The sequence below is a fragment of the Nomascus leucogenys genome, chromosome X (genome assembly GCF_006542625.1).
Source record: "Nomascus leucogenys isolate Asia chromosome X, Asia_NLE_v1, whole genome shotgun sequence".
NCBI lineage: Eukaryota > Metazoa > Chordata > Mammalia > Primates > Hylobatidae > Nomascus > Nomascus leucogenys.
This window is the reverse complement of record NC_044406.1, coordinates 43,311,614-43,331,172: the sequence shown is the minus strand read 5'-3', so window position 1 is coordinate 43,331,172 and position 19,559 is coordinate 43,311,614. Positions and strand designations below refer to the sequence as shown.

The 19,559-nt window shown below is 43.7% G+C and overlaps 1 protein-coding gene across 1 annotated transcript in view; it reads right to left on the bottom strand.

Annotated features, from left to right (window-relative positions):
* Window positions 1–5,015: 5,015 nt before the first annotated feature.
* The window catches only part of LOC100607493 (putative protein SSX8), an 82,024-nt gene continuing 67,480 nt past the window's right edge, over window positions 5,016–19,559 (bottom strand). Inside the window, exons 5-7 of the mRNA XM_030807398.1 lie at window positions 7,406–7,541; window positions 5,762–5,907; window positions 5,016–5,075 (exon numbers count right to left, since the gene is read on the bottom strand). Coding sequence (XP_030663258.1) covers window positions 5,016–5,075; window positions 5,762–5,907; window positions 7,406–7,541 — 342 coding nt within the window. The remainder of the gene's footprint in view (window positions 5,076–5,761; window positions 5,908–7,405; window positions 7,542–19,559) is intronic.

Below are 19,559 nucleotides of genomic sequence, written 5' to 3'. Positions count from 1 at the left end.
TACCTGGACTTTCTGACTTCTGCTACCACTTTTGTGTTTGTTTGTTTGTTTTGTTTTGTTTTTGAGATTGAGTCTCGCTCTGTCGTCCAAGCTGGAGTGTAATGGTGAGAACTCAGCTCAGTGCAACCTCTGCCTCTAGAGGTCCAGTGATTCTCCCACCTCAGCCTCCCGAGTATCTGGGATTACGGGTGCACGCCACCATGCCCAGCTAAATTTGTATTTTTAGTAGAGACGGGGTTTCCCCATGCTATCCAGGCTGGTCTCGAACTCCTGACCTCATGATCTGCCTGCATCGGCCTCCCAAAGTGCTGGAATTACAGGCGTGAGCCACCACACCTGGCTTCTGCTACCACTTTTGGATTGTATGAAAAACTACACTTCCAAGTGTGGGATCTGGCTTCCCAGACAGCCGCCAAGGGGGCAGATGATGCAATCTAGAAGTGTGGGGGAGCTCGTGCCTGTGGGAGAAATTTTGACCATTAAGAAAAGGAACCAGGAGTGAGAGCCAGGTATGTAAATTCTCTCTCCTCTCCTCTCCTCATGTACCGTTCCAGGCATGGTTTCTCAGTATGGTCTGTCTAGAGGTGTCCGGAATGGCCCAAATTCTGTTTCCTTGGGAATCTGAGCTAAAACAATGGGCATTCAAACACTTGAAGAGAGTGCTAAGTGTTGTGGAGGACCTAGATCGGGGCAGAGGAAAATTATTGCAATAAGAAAACGGACAATTTGCGGCTTTGGAATAGAGGGAAGGACTAGAAGAACCAGTAGTAGAATAGCTTAGGGGTAATAATTTTGGAGAAAAAGGCAGTTCTGGTGATTTTTGCTGTGAACTGCTCAGCTCTGTAAAATATACACTTCTTTCTTTCCATCAGTCTCCTCTATGAAATCTTCCATAAAGTATCCTTTTATAACTATCTATTGCCTGTGAAGTGATTTTTCTTTTTTCTTTTTATTTAAAGATAGAATCTCTGTCGCCCAGGCTGGAGTGCAGTGGTGCCACCTCGGCTCACTGCAATCTCTGCCTCCTGAGTTCAAGTGATCCTCCTGTCTCAGCTGCCCTAGTAGCTGGGAATACAGGTGTGCACCACCAGGCGTGGCTAATTTTTTTTATTTTGTATTTTTAGTAGAGATGTGGTTTCACCATCTTGGCCACGCTGGTCTCGAACTCCTGACCTCAGGTGATCTAACACCTCGGCCTACCAAAGTGCTGGGATTACAGGCATGAGCCACTGCACCCAGGCTATCAGTTGTTTTTTTTTTTTTGAGAATAAAACAGATGGAGCCTTGTGCCAAAATGCAGGGGAAGCTGCACCCAGACAGGTAACAAAATATTATATACAGTAATAGATAGGTTTTCTACATACCAATAATAACCATTTAGAAATCCAAATTGAGAAAAATTGCACGTATATAGTGACAAAAGTACATAAAATATCTAAAACCAGATGATTGGAACAAGATGGCAGATAGATCCCGTGCCCCACTCAACATTCCTTCGAACTGGGAAGTGCAGTGGGAGATCTCGCCACTGCACTCCAGCCTGGGCGACAGAGTGACATTCTGTTAAAAAAACAAATAATAATAATAAAAGTAATGTATCAGAACTTGATGGAACTTTAGACCTTCACTGTAATAGTGAAGGAGAGGAATACATTTGTGGAGAGGGGACCATGTTCACTCTTTATCCATGATAGATAGTCGGGAGCTTTACATACCCGTGGAACCTAAGGAAAAATATTCCCTGTCATGACTCACAATCTTCCAGCCACCCTTACTTGCACCTGTCTAGTGGGCTGGGGGACCCAACTTATGGATCCCATCTTCCCAGGGAGAAAGAAAAATCAAATCCTTCAGTATCTCTTTTAGGGTATCCTCTCCTCTATTTGCATGGAGGATAAGGCACTCAATATCTAGTATTGGAATGTTACATTTGTGTAATACACAACTATATTGGGATAAAACAGGATTTGTTTCCTCTGAGACACAGGTAGAGGTACGTCCACACTGACCTGGGTGGCAGCCACCTCTTCTTGCAGTGCCAGGCAGGGCATGCTCGCAGATCTGGGGAACCTCTACTGCTCCTGGAGCTCCACAGCCTCCCTCCTGGCACCCTCTCCCTCTGGTGGCTGTCACAGCCCACACGTGGTCATGGGTATCCCCTGCTTCTTTGCCTGCCTCTCTTCTGCCCACGCTGCATGTCTCTGTCTCCCACTGTCCCCACTATGTCCACGATCGCCTCTCCCTCCCTGCACTCTCCATCTCTAAGGGCTCCTTGTCTTGGAAAATGAACCCACAGCCTCTACCTTGCAACTGGGGACAGAACCCGGGGCTTGTTCAATTCTTCCTCCCTCCACCACACACACCTTTCCTCCTTAATGTTTCTGAAGTCAGTGAGCTCCAAACTCAGCTCCGCCTGCACCTGCCAGCTGTGGGACCTGTGACAAGACACCTACCATCTGTCTGGGACTCCGTCTCTCATCTCTCATATAGGCATAATGATGATAGTGTCCTCCTTCCAAGGCTGGGGAAAACCAGGAGGCCAAGGTGATAGGGTATGAATGGTCAAAACAGCTCCAATCCTGTCTCCACCTGGGGCTGGTGTTTCAAGTCTGTTGTGTGTGAATGGAGCTTTAATGTCTTCATTCACACACTGGTTTGTTCTAAAGTGGACTCCCCTCTGCCCTTCCTTCCCCACAACTGTTTCACCTCCACACCGTGCAGTGGTATATGTGAGAAAGTACTGTCCCATTCCCAAATCATCATCCCCACCCCAGCCCCCAGGCCCTTGGTTGGTGAGACCCTTGATGGGCAGTCTCATGCTTCTGTCCAGGGGACTTTCCCACCATTGCCACCCTGCATGGAGTGCATGGAGACTAAGTGGACTCTTCTATTCCCTGGCCATTACAGGGTCTACAGTGCACGCATCTTCCTCATCCCTCCGCGTTCCCCAGATGATGATTTCATCTGTGTCTCCTCCCACATACTCCCAAATGGACCGTCCCAGCCCTAGAACCCGAAAATGGTTCAGAGATCGAAGGTCAAGTTGCCCAAACACCTGCTGCAGAATCCTGCTCCAGGACTGAAGTGTATAGTCTCTATCAAAATAAAAACTGGAGGCCAGGTGCGGTGGCTTACGCCTGTAATCCCAATATATTAGGAGGCCAAGGTGGGAGGATTGCTTGAGGCCAGGAGTTGGAGACCAGCCTGGGTAACATAGTGAGACTCTCTAGACAAAACCTAAAAAAATTCGTGGGGCGTGATGGTGCATGCCTGTAGTCACAGCTACTCCAGAGGCTGCGGTGGGAGGATCACTTGAGCCCAGGAGTTCAAGGCTGCATTGAGCTATGATCATGCCACTGCACTCTAGCCTGGATAGAGCAAGACCCTATCTCTAGAAGAAACAAACAAACAAACCAAGAAGCCCAACAACTGGAAACATCCTCCTGTAGAATGGGGGTCAGAAACATCTGTCTGCCTTGTTCCCTGATGTCTCTCCAGCACCTAGAACAGCGCTCAGCATGAGTATGCACTCATTAGTTTTTTGTTGAATAAGTGACTCGTTTGACACAGCAATTCCACTTCTAAGAATCTTTCCTAAAGAAATATTCACACACGTGCACAGAGCTGTATGCACAATAATGAGAGGAGCAAACAACTGGGGAATGTTTGCAAATGTCTATTAACTGTCAGTGACTGATAGAGGGGAATTGGATGAGGGGAGTACAAGCAGATGGGAGACGCTTACAGTGTTACTTGGTGTTTGTGTGTGTGTGGTGTGTAAATGCAGAGGAAAAAATCTGAAGTTAAACACTCAGACCTCCTCTCAGCAGTCACACCTGGGGAGAGAGGAGGGTAGTGCTGTTCTATGCAGAGATACCTGACTATACTTGTTTTCTGAGGTAGGTGCATGGATACACAAACCGAAATATGCTTTAAGCATGTCTTGCTCATCAATGAAAACGTTAATATCTAACAGAATGGCACACTGTAAGAAAGTACAACGTAAACGCTAACATCGAACTCTTGGCACACTAAGAGAAATGACGCCCAACTTTTCACTGTTGTGAACACTTGCTTTCACTTGCTATACACCTGATGACGAGGGATCCACAGCCATGCCCATGTTCATGAAAGGTCACCACGTTCTGCTTCTCATCATGGGCATGTGTCATATCCCTGAGGCTGAGGCAAGAAGAGAGAAGGAAAGTAAGTGGCAGTGAGCTCCCACCACGTGACAACTCAATCTCAACTCCTCCTGACCTGCAGACCCTGCACACTCTGATTCTGCCCTACGTCAGGACCTGCACACGCCTTCCATGGTTCCTCAAAGTGAACCATCTGCTCATGCTACAGTGACTTCCTCACCTGGTTTATCCATTCCTAGGTTAGAGGAAGGTGTGGCCCACATATCAGGGCTGACCTGGGGTTTGGGAACCCACAGCATCCTGGGTAGGGAGGATCCCTGGATATACAGGGTAGGGAGTAGAAAGAGCATGGGAAATCGGCCAGGTGCGGTGGCTCACACCTGTAAACCCAGCACTTTGGGAGACCGAGGCAGGTGCATCCTGAGGTCAGGAGTTCGAGACCAGCCTGACCAACATGGTGAAAGTTCATTTCTACTAAAAATACAAAAATCAGCCGGGTGTGTGGGGTGCACACGTGTAATCCCAGCTACTCAGGTTGCTGAGGCAAGAAAATCTCTTGAACCGGGATGCAGAAGTTGCAGTGAGGCGAAATCATGCCACCACATGCAGCCTGGGTGACAGAGCAAGAATCCCTCCAAAAAGAAGAAAAAAAGAAAGAAAGAAAAGAAAAGAAAGAAAGAGAATGGGAAACCTCATCATTCAGCCTCAGTGATGTACCCTAGAAAAGGGAATGATTTGGGGAATAAGTGAGAAGATGGGATACCAGTACCATAACAGAATAGCACATCTGCAGGGATGTGGGGGGTGAGCGGAAGGTTCTCTTACGGAGTTACTCGTCATCTTCTTCAGGGTCACTGATCTCTTCATAAATCACCACCTGCTTTCTCTCACGCAGTCTGTGGGTCCAGGTATGTTCCCCCCTTTTGGGTCCTGTGATGGAGAAGAGTTGGAAAGTGAGGGTTGGGTAGGTTGGAGAATGTTAGGCTCCGTTTTCTCAAAAAAGGAGATGCCTTCCCACCACCAAGTGCCCATGGGCCTTCTTTATCCAGTTTTTCACATTCTCTGGCTTAGAGAGGCTGAGGCCTTAGATCCACACCAATACACGGCAAATACCAATTAAAGTTTTAGCTTCTGGCTCCTTCCGTTGTGAGGTTTAGATTCCCAACCTCTTCACTTCTGGGAACATTCACCCATACCTCCTTTCATGCTGCACGTATTTGTTAAGGGCACAAGGCAAACCTTGTTTTATGGCACCTCATTTTTATCCTGCTTTGCAGATACTGCAATTTTTTTTTGAAATTCTCACCAATTTTACACTTTTCCATTATTATTATATCTGTTATAGTGATCTGTGATCAGTGAGCTTTGATACTATGATTGCAATTGTTTTGTGGTTCTTTAGTCTTTTAAGATAATTTTTTTAATTTTTGTGGGTACACAGTAGGTGTATATACTTAGGCGGTACGTGAGATGTTTTGATACACGCATGCAATGCGTAATAATCAGATCATGGAAAATAGGGCATCCATCCTCAAGCATTTATCCTTGTGTTACAAACAATCCATTTACACTGTTTTAGTTTTTTTAAATGTACAATTATTATTGACAATAATCACCCTGTTGTGGGTAATTGTTTTAGGGGTAACAGGAACTGCACCCACAGAAGATGACGAACGTAATCGATCAATGTTGTGTGTGTTCTGACTGCTCCACTGATGAGCTCTCCCTTGCCTCTCTTCCTTTTCTTGGGCCTCCCTATTTCCTGAGACACAGCAACACTGAAATCAGGACAGTGAACAACCTTACAATGGCCACTAAGTGTTGAAATGAAAGGAAGAGTTGCATGTCTCTCACTTTAAATCAGAACCTAGAAATGGCTAAGCTTAGTGAGGAAGGCCTGCTGAAAGCCAAGACGGGCTGAAAGCTCGGCCTCTTCCACCAAACAGCCAAGCTGTGAATGCAAAGGAAAAGTTCTTGAAGGAAATTATAATAACAATACTCCAGTGAACACATGAAGAAGAAAGCAAAACTGCCTTACTGCTGAAATGAGAAAGTTTCAGTGGTCAGGATAAAACATGAAACCAGCCACAACATTCCCTTAAGCCAAAGTCTAATTCAGAGCAACAGCCAAACTCTCTTCCAGTCCATGAAAGCTGAGAGAGGTGAAGAAGCTGCAGGAGAAACGTGTGAAGCTAGCAGAGGTTGGTTTGTGAGGTTTAAGGAAAGAAGCCGTCTCCATATCATAAAAGTGCAAGGTGAAGCAGCAAACCCTGATGGAGAAGCTGCAGCACGTTATCCAGAAGATCTAGCTAAGATCACTGATGAAGGTGGCTACACCAAACAACAGATTTTCAAGGTAGATAAACTAGCCTTCTATTGGAAGCAGATGCCATCTAGGACTTTCATAGCTAGAGGAGATTGACTCCAACTTTGAAAGAAGTTCTCCTGTGGGTAAAATGCTGTCCAATAGCATCACATACTACAGAGAAACCCTTCATGAAAGGGAGAGCTAATCCATGTGGCAAATTTCACTGTTGTGTTCTTTTAAGAAACTGCCACAGCCACTCCAGCCTTCAGCAGCCACCACCTTGATCAGCCAGCAGCCATCACCACCCAGGCAAGAGTCTCCACCAGCAAAAAGAGTGACCCACTGAAGGCTCAGAAGATTGTTAGCATTTTAACAATGAATTAGTTTAAAATTAAGGTATGTAAATTTTTAGACAATGTTATTGCACACTTAATAGACTATAGGATAGTGTAAACATAAAGTTTTTATGCACTGTGAAATGACAATAACAAAAAAATGTGTGACTCACTTTATTGCAGTGGTCTGGAACCGAACCTGCAACATCTCTGAAGTACACCTGATTGGGTGTCAGGCACTGAGCTGCGTAAGACATGATCCCAGGTAATTACGGATAGAATTGCTTGAGCACCTTTCATGTCATCAGGCCTTCTAGATTAAATTTAATGCCTCCAAACCTTTTGTGAACTATGATTCTTTATTTCCAACTTATGGACTGCGAATCTGGAGCTGAGAAAATTTGGAAGACTTGCCCCAAGTCACGTGGTTTTTCTATGGATGAGAACTCCAGTCTGTGTCTCTGGAGGTCACGTCTAACATCTCATCTGGAGCTGGGCGAGCTCCTCAGCCCAGCCTGGACCCGGGCTTGTCTGGGATCCAAGCCACACACCCAGTCCACACACCTGAACATCGCCAGGGAAGCCAGAGGGGTTGTTCCCGCATTCTTTCCTCTTACCAGATGTCTCGTGAATCTTCTCAGAGGTACTTGGATTTCCCGGGGGGCACAGCTGTTTCCCATGGTTCTGTGGGGCAGATGCTTCTGGCACTCCCTTCCAATCACTTCCTTCCTCTGCTGGCTCCTCGGGGGTGATCTTTATAATGTGAAGGTCACAGATAAACAGTATGAGTGACATTTGTATAGTGCTTTAGAGCTTACAAAGGGTCTTCACATGCATTAGCTTATTCAGTGTTCTCAACAACGCGGGGAGAGTTACACTTGCCTAAATTAGGAGAAACCTGGGAGGTTAGATGGGAAATGAATGGTCTAAGTGAATGGGGTTTCCAGGGCTAGAATGCTTATCTTCACACTCTTTTAAGACTCACATTCTTGCAAACAGCAAAAATCTCCATGTAATTGAGAGTTTGCTGTACAGAGGGTTTGGAGAAAAATAGCATTCTAAGAATTCACAAGGTCTACGAAGGGAAGAGCTTCAATAAAATACAAGGGATCCCATATAAGCTTCTAGACAGCTGCTGGGAGAGTAAATATAAAAACATAGAGAGGGGACAAAACACTGCTGGGAAAGATGGTGTGGGGAGATGCATACAGGGAAGGGAGAGGGAAATAAATGGTTTGCTGAAATTAATCCAGGCAGCAAAGAAAGCAGTACCAGATCTGGCATACCACCCTACCGAGGCACCGACATTGAATGTGGAATTCAGTGAGGTGGTGCCCATATCAATCCTTATTGCATTGGGATGTGTCACTGACCAACAGTCTTAAGCTACATTTATTCAGCTTCCTCACTTATGAAATAGTGAACAATACATGTAAAATAGGCTAAGGGAAAGTTCTCTCCGAGCTTATAAACACTGTTTAAATGTAGTAATAATAACAATTAATACGTTTCATAATCCTTCTTTGAATTTGGCCTCCATACTGGCAACCCAATCTCAGATCCCTTTACTCTCTAAATCGGAGTTGAATATGCACTTGTGGGGCCACTCATTCAGGGGCCTCCAAGGAATCCCCTGGGCTGGGACTGGGGCTTCTTGGATGCACCAGGTATAGACAAAGCCCTCAAGGAGCTCATAGTAGGGAGGGGCCAGCAGTCAAACCGATTCCTAAGCCATGTGAGTGGCCCCAGTAACGGATCAGAGGCCAGCTGGTCCTTCCTGTTGCGAGAGTGGGTGTCTCATGGGAAGCACCAGCAGGCCCTATGGGGTGAAGCCCTAGTGAGCAACATCTGAACTTCATAAACAAATGCAAACATGAATGAGCTTAAAATAACTTGGAGCTCTGGATTAGACTACCACTGCCACTGCACCTCAGGAAAATTCTTTAACATCTCTGTACCCCGATAGCCTCGTTTTATTATTATTTTGCTGATAACTATGATCTAAAACATGAACTGTGATTCTTTACTTCCATTTCATGGACCAGGAGTCTCGAGCTCAGAGAACTTAGAAGATTTGTGCTAAGTCAAATGGCTTTTGTGTGGATGACAACTGAAATGTATGAGACGTTATTATTTGAAGATAATAATAGAAACAACGTCATAGAGGTATTCTTAAGGATTAAATAATCTATGTAACCTGCTTAGAATATCTGGCATCACTATGGAAACAAAAGAAGTATTAAGGATTACAACTGTTAGTGTTATCAAGCCATCAGTGCTACATCAGGTGTTGTGATAGACATGGGAAAAAGGCGGCAGTGAGAGCATTTTTGATATTCTCCCACTCTTACCAGTTTTCGCATCCATGGAGGGACAAAGCTTCTCTGGTCATTTAGATTTGAGAGATACTCACCTTCAGGAAGATTCTCTGGAGCCTGCCGAAAGTCATCTGAAGACATTTAACTGAAAGAGAACACATCAGAATTTTTCTTTGTTGGTAAAGATTTCCAAAAAGTGCTGGGATTACAGGCCTTAGCCACTGCGCCCAGCGTTGTCTAAGCTATTGAAAATTTGTTACAGCTGCAGTAAAAAATGAATGCACATAGAAACATTTATTAGTGAAACAAAATAGAAAGTCAAGAAACAGACTAATCTATACACAAATTTCAGCATGCATTTTCAAACAGTGGGCAAAAGATGATGGGTTGTATAATAAATGATTGCTTGACAAGTGTCTATCTATTTGAAAAAATAAAGATTAAATCCTTACTTTAAACCACATAAAATCATAAATTCTAAAAAATCAGTTACTTAAACATGAAAATGTGAAGTCATAAAGAACTAGATGAAAATTTAGGAAAATATTACAGTGTAAGGCATCTTGAGGTGTCATAAGCACTTCCTGATATTACACTAAGGCTATGAACAATGAATCTGACATAAAGATGTAAAAATTAAAGTGTCATCTAATTCAAAAGATACCACAAACAACTGTTTAAAAAGGCAAATGTTGGGGAAATTGGTGAAGCATCTGCAATAAATTAACAGTAACCATCTCTAATATACAACAAAGCTTTTGCATATCAGTAAGAGAAACTGGAACAACCCAATGAAAAAATGTGTTCAGGCATGGCACTACTTCACCGTATATCAGAAAAGGATTATGAAATAGAAAGTATGAAATGAAAATAATAAAGGGAATGGAGGATAGATCCCAGAAGTTTCAACGTTCATCCAATAGAAGTCACAGAGGTAGAGAATAGAAAGACTGGACCAGGCGCCATGGCTCACGCTTGTAATCCCAGCCCTTTGGAGGCCGAGGCAGGCGCATCACCTAAGGTCAGGAGTTTCTGACCAGACTGGCCAACATGGCGAAACCCCATCTCTACTGAAAATATAAAAATTAGCCCGCTGTGGTGGTGGGAGTCTGAAATCCCAACTATGTGGAAGCCTGAGGCAGGAGAATCACTTGAACCTGGGAGGCAGAGGTTGCAGTGAGCTGAGATTGTGCCACTGCACTCCAGCCTGGATGACAGAGCAAAACTCCGACTCAAAAAGGAAAAAAAAAAAAAAAGAATAGAAAGACTGTAGAGAAGGCGGCACTTGAAGAAATAATGTTCTAGGATTTTCTCAACTGAACAAACACATGAATCTTCAAACTGAAAAAAGTCACCTAGTTCTGAACCTGATTAACACACAGGCGCACACACACATACACACACACACACACACACACATATACACACACACTCCCTAGGAGTAAAATTTCTAGGATAAAGATAAAATCCTGAAAGGCCCCATAGAGAAAGAGAGAAAAGAGAATGCAATGGAGAAGTTTTTCAAGGAGCTGATTAAAGATAACTTTGGGTCAGGCACAGGGGCTCACGCCTGTAGTCCCAGCACTTTGGTAGGCCAAGATGGGAGGATAGCTTGAGCTCAGGAGATTGAGATCAGCCCGGCCAACAAGGAAAAACCCATCACTACAAAAAATACAACAAGTAGCCAGGTGTGGTGCCACGTGCCTCTAGTCCCAGCTGAGTCCGGGAGGTGGAGATTGCTGTGAGCCGAGATGGTGCCACTGCACTCCAGCCTGGGTGACAGAGCCAGACACTGTCTCAAAGAACAAAACAAAACAAAAACAAACAAAAAAAGTTGAACCTAGATATCTATATACAGCCAGGATAATCCAGAATGAGGGAAAAAATATTTCAGAAAATTCATGACACATATACCCTTCAGAAATCATTATTGGTATACAGGTCTATGAGAAGAGAAAAGTAAATTTAAGAGGAAGGAGGTGATTTTAATAAGCAATGATGAGAAGAAAACTAGTTAAATTTATTAAAAAGTGTAAACTTTTGATTGTAAACTTAAAAAATTATAGTCTTGAAATAAAATTCCAGGTGTTATAAACATGGAAGATGGGAGGAAGGACAAGAAAAAAAAGAGAAGTTCTTTTGGTGTTCAAGGAATGTATACAGATGTTTATGAATGATAGAACGGTAGAATGGTAAAAGGCACTAGCATTAAATTTTGTTTTATTTTAGACAGGGCCCACTCTGATGCCCAGGCTAGAGTTCCATAGCACAGTCATGGCTCACTGTAGCCCCAGCCTCCTCAGCTCAAGTGACCCTCCTGCCTCAGCCTCCCATGTAGCTGGGACTACAGGTGTGCATCACCATGCCTGGGTAACTAAAAAAAATTTTTTTTTGGTAGAGACAGGGTCTTGCTATGTTGCCCAGGCTGACCTTGAACTCTGGACATCGAGCAATCCTCCCACATCAGCCTCTCAAAGTGGTGGGATTATAGGAGTGAGTCACTGTGCCCAATTAAAGCTAGTATTTTAGAGTACAAACTCTGGAACCAGACAGCTTGGGTTCAGTTTCTGGCTTCTCAACTTATTAAGCTATGTGACCTTGTGCAAGTCATATAACCTTTCTGTGTCTCAGGCTACTCAAGAGTAAACTGGGGATAACGACACTATCTAGCTCATTTGATTGCTATGATTAAATGGGCAAATACACATAAAGCACTTAGAATAGTGCCTGTCATGTGGTTAAGTTAGTATATATATTTTAGTTGTTGTTAGTAATGACTTCAAATTACTTTTAAAATGTAAAGGCATATCTGGTTCAAGAAGAAGATGGTGAACCAGCAATAGCTGCTGGCTTCCTTCCCAAACCAAACCCTGCAGATGCCACAGAGGAGGTGGGAAGTGGTTGGAGTTCAGAACAGTTCCCAGTAACAAAACCCTTGATGGTTTGGCCCCACTGGGGGATGAGATGGCTTAGAGTGGGAAAAGGTCAGAGGCCACAGATGGAGGATCAGTCTAGGTGGAGTTTTCTAAGGTGCATTCTTTTTTTCTCCTTGTTTTCTGGATGGCTTATTACCTGTTCTGTAAACATATAGAGCAGACACTTGGCAGGGCTGGCCCAGTGCTAGCCCAAAGTGGCCTGATAACATTAAAGAATAAGGGGCTTGGGAAGCTCCTAGAAAAAGTGCAGACTCATCAAAGCTGGCCAGTAACTGAACATTCCTTTCCTACCTGTCCCTCTGCCCTCTGAGCTGGGCGATTACAACCAATATCATCCACCTGTAGACTCCCTCCACGCTGTAAGGCAGAAATCCTGTAAGGGTCTCTGGGGGCTCAGAGGCTAGGGACTGGAAAGAATTGGCTCAGCTCAGCTCTAGAGGCTCTGTATTCTATGACTTATCAATCCAGAAACCCTGAAACTCACGTGGAGTGTCTAGGCTGACACACCTTCCCAGGAACAAAGAGTTATATAGAAAAACTATCGGATAGGCCAGGTGCGGTGGCTCATGCCTGTAATCCCAGTACTTTGGAAGGCAGAGGCGGGAGGACAACCTGAGGTCAGGAGTTTGAGACCAGCCTGGCCAACATGGCGAAACCCCATCTCTACTAAAATTAGCTGTGCGTCGTGGTGCATGCCTGTAACCCCAGCTACTCAGGAGGCTGGGGCAGGAGAATCACTTGAACCTGGGAGGCGGAGGTTGCAATGATGTGAGACCATACCATTGCACTTCAGCCTGGGCAACAATAGTGAAACTTTAAAAAAAAAGAGACCGGGCACAGTGGCTCACGCCTGTAATCCCAGCACTTTGAGAGGCTGAGGTGGGCGGCTCACCTGAGGTCAGGATTTCAAGACCAGCCTGGCCAACATGGTGAAACGCTGTCTCTACTCAAAATGCAAAATTCGCCTGGCATAGTGTCACATGCCTGTGGTCCCAGCTATTCAAGGGGCTGAGGCAGGAGAATTGCTTGGACTCAGGAGGCAGAGCTGCAGTGAGCCAAGATGGAGTCACTGCACTCCAGCCTGGGTGAAAGAACAAGACTCCATCTCAAATAAATAAATAAAAAGAAAACCTATTGGATAGATTGGATATGAAAACATTAATTGCTCAAATAAATAATTCAGTGAAATAGGTTGGATATTAAAATGGATATAGTTGAAAAAGCAATTACTGAGCTGAGGAAGTGAGTCTAAGGAATTCATAGAGATGGCCGAATAGGAACAGCTCTGGTCTCCAGCTCCCAGCCCCAGCGACACAGAAGACGGGTGATTTCTGCATTTCTGCTTGAGGTACCGGTTTCATCTCACTAGGGAGTGCCTAACAGTGGGTGCAGGACAGTCGGTGAAGCGCACTGTGCGCGAGCCGAAGCAGGGCGAGGCATTGCCTCACTCGGGAAGCGCAAGGGGTCAGGGAGTTCCCTTTCCTAGTCAAAGAAAGGGGAAGCAGACTGCACCTGGAATATCGGGTCAGTCCCATCCTAATACTGCGCTTTTCCAACGGGCCTGGAAAACGGCACACTAGGAGATTGTGTCCCGCACCTGGCTGGGAGGGTCCTATGCCCACGGAGTCTCGCTAATTGCTAGCACAGCAGTCTGAGATCAAGCTGCGAAGCGGCAGCGAGGCTGGGGGAGGGGCGCCCGCCATTGCCCAGGCTTGCTTAGGTAAACAAAGCAGCCAGGAAGCTCGAACTGGGTGGAGCCCACCACAGCTCAAGGAGGCCTGCCTGCCTCTGTAGGCTCCACCTCTGGGGGCAGGGCACAGACAAACAAAAACTCTGCAAGAACTTCCACAGACTTAAATGTCCCTGTCTGACTGACAGCTTTGAAGAGAGTAGTGGTTCTCCCAGCATGCAGCTGGAGATCTGAGAACGGTCAGACTGCCTCCTAAAGTGGGTCCCTCACCCCTGAGCAGCCTAACTGGGAGGCACCCCCCCCAGTAGGGACAGACTGACACCTCATTCAACCCGGTACTTCTCTGAGACAAAACTTTCAGAGGAACTATCAGACAGCTGAATTTGTGGTCTCACGAAAATCTGCTGTTCTGCAGCCACTGCTGCTGACACCCAGCCAAACAGGGTCTGGAGTGCACCTCTAGTAAACTCCAACAGACCTTCAGCTGAGGGTCCTGTCTGGTAGAAGGAAAACTAACAAACAGAAAGGACATCCACACCAAAAACCCATCTGTACATCACCACCATCAAAGACAAAAAGCAGATAAAACCACAAAGATGGGGAAAAAACAGACCAAAAAAACTGGAAACTCTAAAAAACAGAGCACCTCTCCTCCTACAAAGGAACGCAGTTCCTCACCAGCAACGGAACAAAGCTGGATGGAGGATGACTTTGATGAGTTGAGAGAAGAAGGCTTCAGACGATCAAACTACTCTGAGCTACGAGAGGAAATTCAAAACAACAGGAAAGAAGTTAAAAACTTTGAAAAAAAATTAGAAGAATGGATAACTAGAATAACCAATGGAGAGAAGGGCTTCAAGGAGCTGATGGAGCTGAAAGCCAAGTTTCGAGAACTACGCGAAGATTGCAGAAGCCTCAGTAGCAGATGCGATCAACTGGAAGAAAGGGTATCGCTGATGGAAGATGAAATGAATGAAATGAAGAGAGAAGGGAAGTTTAGAGAAAAAAGGATAAAAAGAAATGAACAAAGCCTCCAAGAAATTTGGGACTATGTGAAAAGACCAAACCTACGTCTGATTGGTGTACCTGAAAATGATGGGGAGAATGGAACCAAGTTGGAAAACACTCTGCAAGATATTATCCAGGAGAACTTCCCCAATCTAGAAAGGCAGGCCAGCATTCAGATTCAGGAAATACAGAGAACGCCACAAAGATACTCCTCGAGAAGGACAACTCCAAGACACATTATTGTCAGATTCACCAAAGTTGAAATGAAAGAAAAATGTTAAGGGCAGCCAGAGAGAAAGGTCGGGTTACCCACAAAGGGAAGCCCATCAGACTAACAGCTGATCTCTCAGCAGAAACTCTACAAGCCAGAAGAGAGTGGGGGCCGATATTCAACATTCTTAAAGAAAAGAATTTTCAACCCAGAATCTCCTATCCCGCCAAACTAAGCTTCATAAGTGAAGGAGAAATAAAACACTTTACGGACAAGCAAACGCTGAGTGATTTTGTCACCACCAGGCCTGCCCTAAAAGAGCTCCTAAAGGAAGCACTAAACATGGAAAAGAACAACCGGTACCAGCCACTGCAAAAACATGCCAAATTGTAAAGACCATCGAGACTAGGAAGAAACTATAGCAACTAACGAGCAAAATAACCAACTAACATCATAATGACAGGATCAGATTCACACATAACAATATTAACGTTAAATGTAAATGGGCTAAATGCTCCAATCAAAAGACACAGACTGGCAAACTGGATAAGGAGTCAGGACCCATCAGTGTGCTGTATTCAGGAAACCCATCTCACGTGCAGAGACACACATAGACTCAAAATAAAGGGATGGAGGAAGATCTATCAAGCAACTGGAAAACAAAAAAAGGCAGGGGTTGCAATCCTAGTCTCTGATAAAATAGACTTTAAACCAACAAAGATCAAAAGAGACAAAGAAGGCCATTACATAATGGTAAAGGGATCAATTCAACAAGAAGAGCTAACTATCCTAAATATATATGCACCCAACACAGGAGCACCCAGATTCATAAAGCAAGTCCTGAGTGACCTACAAAGGGACTTAAACTCCCACACAATAATAATGGGAGATTTTAACACCCCACTGTCAGCATTAGACAGATCAACGAGACAGAAAGTTAACAAGGATATCCAGGAATTGAACTCAGCTCTACATAAAGTGGACCTAATAGACATCTACAGAACTCTCCACCCCAAGTCAACAGAATATACATTTTTTTCAGCACCACACCACACCTATTCCAAAATTGACCACATAGTTGGAAGTAAAGCTCTCCTCAGCAACTGTAAAAGAACAGAAATTATAACAAACTGTCTCTCAGACCACAGTGCAATCAAACTAGAACTCAGGATTAAGAAACTCACTCAAAACCGCTCAACTACATGGAAACTGAACAACCTGCTCCTGAATGACTATTGGGTACATAATGAAATGAAGGCAGAAATAAAGACGTTCTTTGAAACCAACGAGAACAAAGACACAACATACCAGAATCTCTGGGACACATTCAAAGCAGTGTGTAGAGGGAAATTTATAGCACTAAATGCCCACAAGAGAAAGCAGGAAAGATCCAAAATTGACACCCTAACATCACAATTAAAAGAACTAGAAAAGCAAGAGCAAACACATTCAAAAGCTAGCAGAAGGCTAGAAATAACTAAAATCAGAGCAGAACTGAAGGAAATAGAGACACAAAAACCCTTCAAAAAATTAATGAATCCAGGAGCTGGTTTTTTGAAAAGATCAACAAAATTGATGGACCGCTAGCAAGACTAATAAAGAAGAAAAGAGAGAAGAATCAAATAGATGCAATAAAAAACGAAAAAGGGGATATCACCACCGATCCCACAGAAATACAATCTACCATCAGAGAATACTACAAACACCTCTATGCAAATAAACTAGAAAATCTAGAAGAAATGGATAAATTCCTCGACAAATACACCCTCCCAAGACTAAACCAGGAAGAAGTTGAATCTCTGAATAGACCAATAACAGGTTCTGAAATTGTGGCAATAATCAATAGCTTACCAACCAAAAAGAGTCCAGGACCTGATGGATTCACAGCCGAATTCTACCAGATGTACAAGGAGGAACTGGTACCATTCCTTCTGAAACTATTCCAATCGATAGAAAAAGAGGGAATCCTCCCTAACACATTTTATGAAGCCAGCATCGTCCTGATACCAAAACCTGGCAGAGACATAACCAAAAAAGAGAATTTCAGACCAATATCCTTGATGAACATTGATGCAAAAATCCTCAATAAAATACTGGCAAACCGAATCCAGCAGCACATCAAAAAGCTTATCCACCATGATCAAGTGGGCTTCATCCCTGGGATGCAAGGCTGGTTCAACACACGCAAATCAATAAATGTAATCCAACATATAAACAGAACCAAAGACAAAAACCACATGATTATCTCAATAGATGCAGAAAAGGCCTTTGACAAAATTCAACAACCCTTCATGCTAAAAACTCTCAATAAATTAGGTATTGATGGGACGTATCTCAAAATAATAAGAGCTATCTACGACAAACCCACAGCCAATATCATACTGAATGGGCAAAAACTGGAAGCATTCCCTCTGAAAACTGGCACAAGACAGGGATGCCCTCTCTCACCGCTCCTGTTCAACATAGTGCTGGAAGTTCTGGCCAGAGCAATCAGGCAGGAGAAGGAAATAAAAGGTATTCAATTAGGAAAAGAGGAAGTCAAATTGTCCCTGTTTGCAGATGACATGATTGTATATCTAGAAAACCCCATTGTCTCAGCCCAGAATCTCCTTAAGCTGATTAGCAACTTCAGCGAAGTCTCAGGATACAAAATTAATGTACACAAATCACAAGCATTCTTGTACACCAATAACAGACAAACAGAGAGCCAAATCATGAGTGAACTCCCATTCACAATTGCTTCAAAGAGAATAAAATACCTAGGAATCCAACTTACAAGGGATGTGAAGGACCTCTTCAAGGAGAACTACAAACCACTGCTCAATGAAATAAAGAGGATACAAACAAATGGAAGAACATTCCATGCTCATGGGTTGGAAGAATCAATATCGTGAAAATGGCCATACTGCCCAAGGTAATTTATAGATTCAATGCCATCCCCATCAAGCTACCAATGACTTTCTTCACAGAATTGGAAAAAACTACTTTAAAGTTCATATGGAACCAAAAAAGAGCCCGCATCGCCAAGTCAATCCTAAGCCAAAAGAACAAAGCTGGAGGCATCACGCTACCTGACTTTAAACTATACTACAAGGCTACAGTAACCAAAACAGCATGGTACTGGTACCACAACAGAGACATAGATCAATGGAACAGAACAGAGCCCTCAGAAATGATGCCGCATAGCTACAACTATCTGATCTTTGACAAACCTGACAAAAACAAGAAATGGGGAAAGGATTCCCTATTTAATAAATGGTGCTGGGAAAACTGGCTAGCCATATGTAGAAAGCTGAAACTGGATCCCTTCCTTACACCTTATACAAAAATTAATTCAAGATGGATTAAAGACTTATATGTTAGACCTAAAACCATTAAAATCCTACAAGAAAACCTAGGCAATACCATTCAGGACATAGGCGTGGGCAAGGACTTCATGTCTAAAACACCAAAAGCAATGGCAACAAAAGCCAAAATCGACAAATGGGATCTCATTAAACTAAAGAGCTTCTGCACAGCAAAAGAAACTATCATCAGAATGAACAGGCAACCTACAGAATGGGAGAAAATTTTTGCAACCTACTCATCTGACAAAGGGCTAATATCCAGAATCTATAATGAACTCAAACAAATTTACAAGAAAAAAACAAACAACCCCATCAAAAAGTGGGCAGAGGATATGAACAGACACTTCTCAAAAGAAGACATTTATGCAGCCAGAAAACACATGAAGAAATGCTCATCATCACTGGCCATCAGAGAAATGCAAATCAAAACCATAGTGAGATACCATCTCACACCAGTTAGAATGGCCATCATTAAAAAATCAGGAAACAACAGGTGCTGGAGAGGATGTGGAGAAATAGGAACACTTTTACACTGTTGGTGGGACTGTAAACTAGTTCAACCATTGTGGAAGTCAGTGTGGCGATTCCTCAGGGATCTCGAACTAGAAATACCATTTGAGCCAGCCATCCCATTACTGGGTATATACCCAAAGGACTATAAATCATGCTGCTACAAAGACACATGCACACGTATGTTTATTGCGGCACTATTCACAATAGCAAAGAGTTGGAACCAACCCAAATGTCCAACAACGATAGACTGGATTAAGAAAATGTGGCACATATACACCATGGAATACTATGCAGCCATAAAAAATGATGAGTTCGTGTCCTTTGTAGGGACATGGGTGAAACTGGAAAACATCATTCTCAGTAAACTATCGCAAGGACAAAAAACCAAACACCGCATGTTCTCACTCATAGGTGGGAATTGAACAATGAGAACTCATGGACACAGGAAGGGGAACATCACACTCCGGGGACTGTTGTGGGTGGGGGGAGGGGGAGGGACAGCATTAGGAGATACACCTAATGCTAAATGACGAGTTAATGGGTGCAGGAAATCAACATGGCACATGGATACATATGTAACAAACCTGCACATTGTGCACATGTACCCTAAAACCCTAAAGTATAATAAATAAAAAAAAAAAAAAAAAAAGGAATTCATAAAAGTAATTGGTAATGGATAGAGATGAAGTAAATGAAAGAAAAGTTAATTAATAGGGAGGATAGAAAGAATAAATGTTGAAACACATCT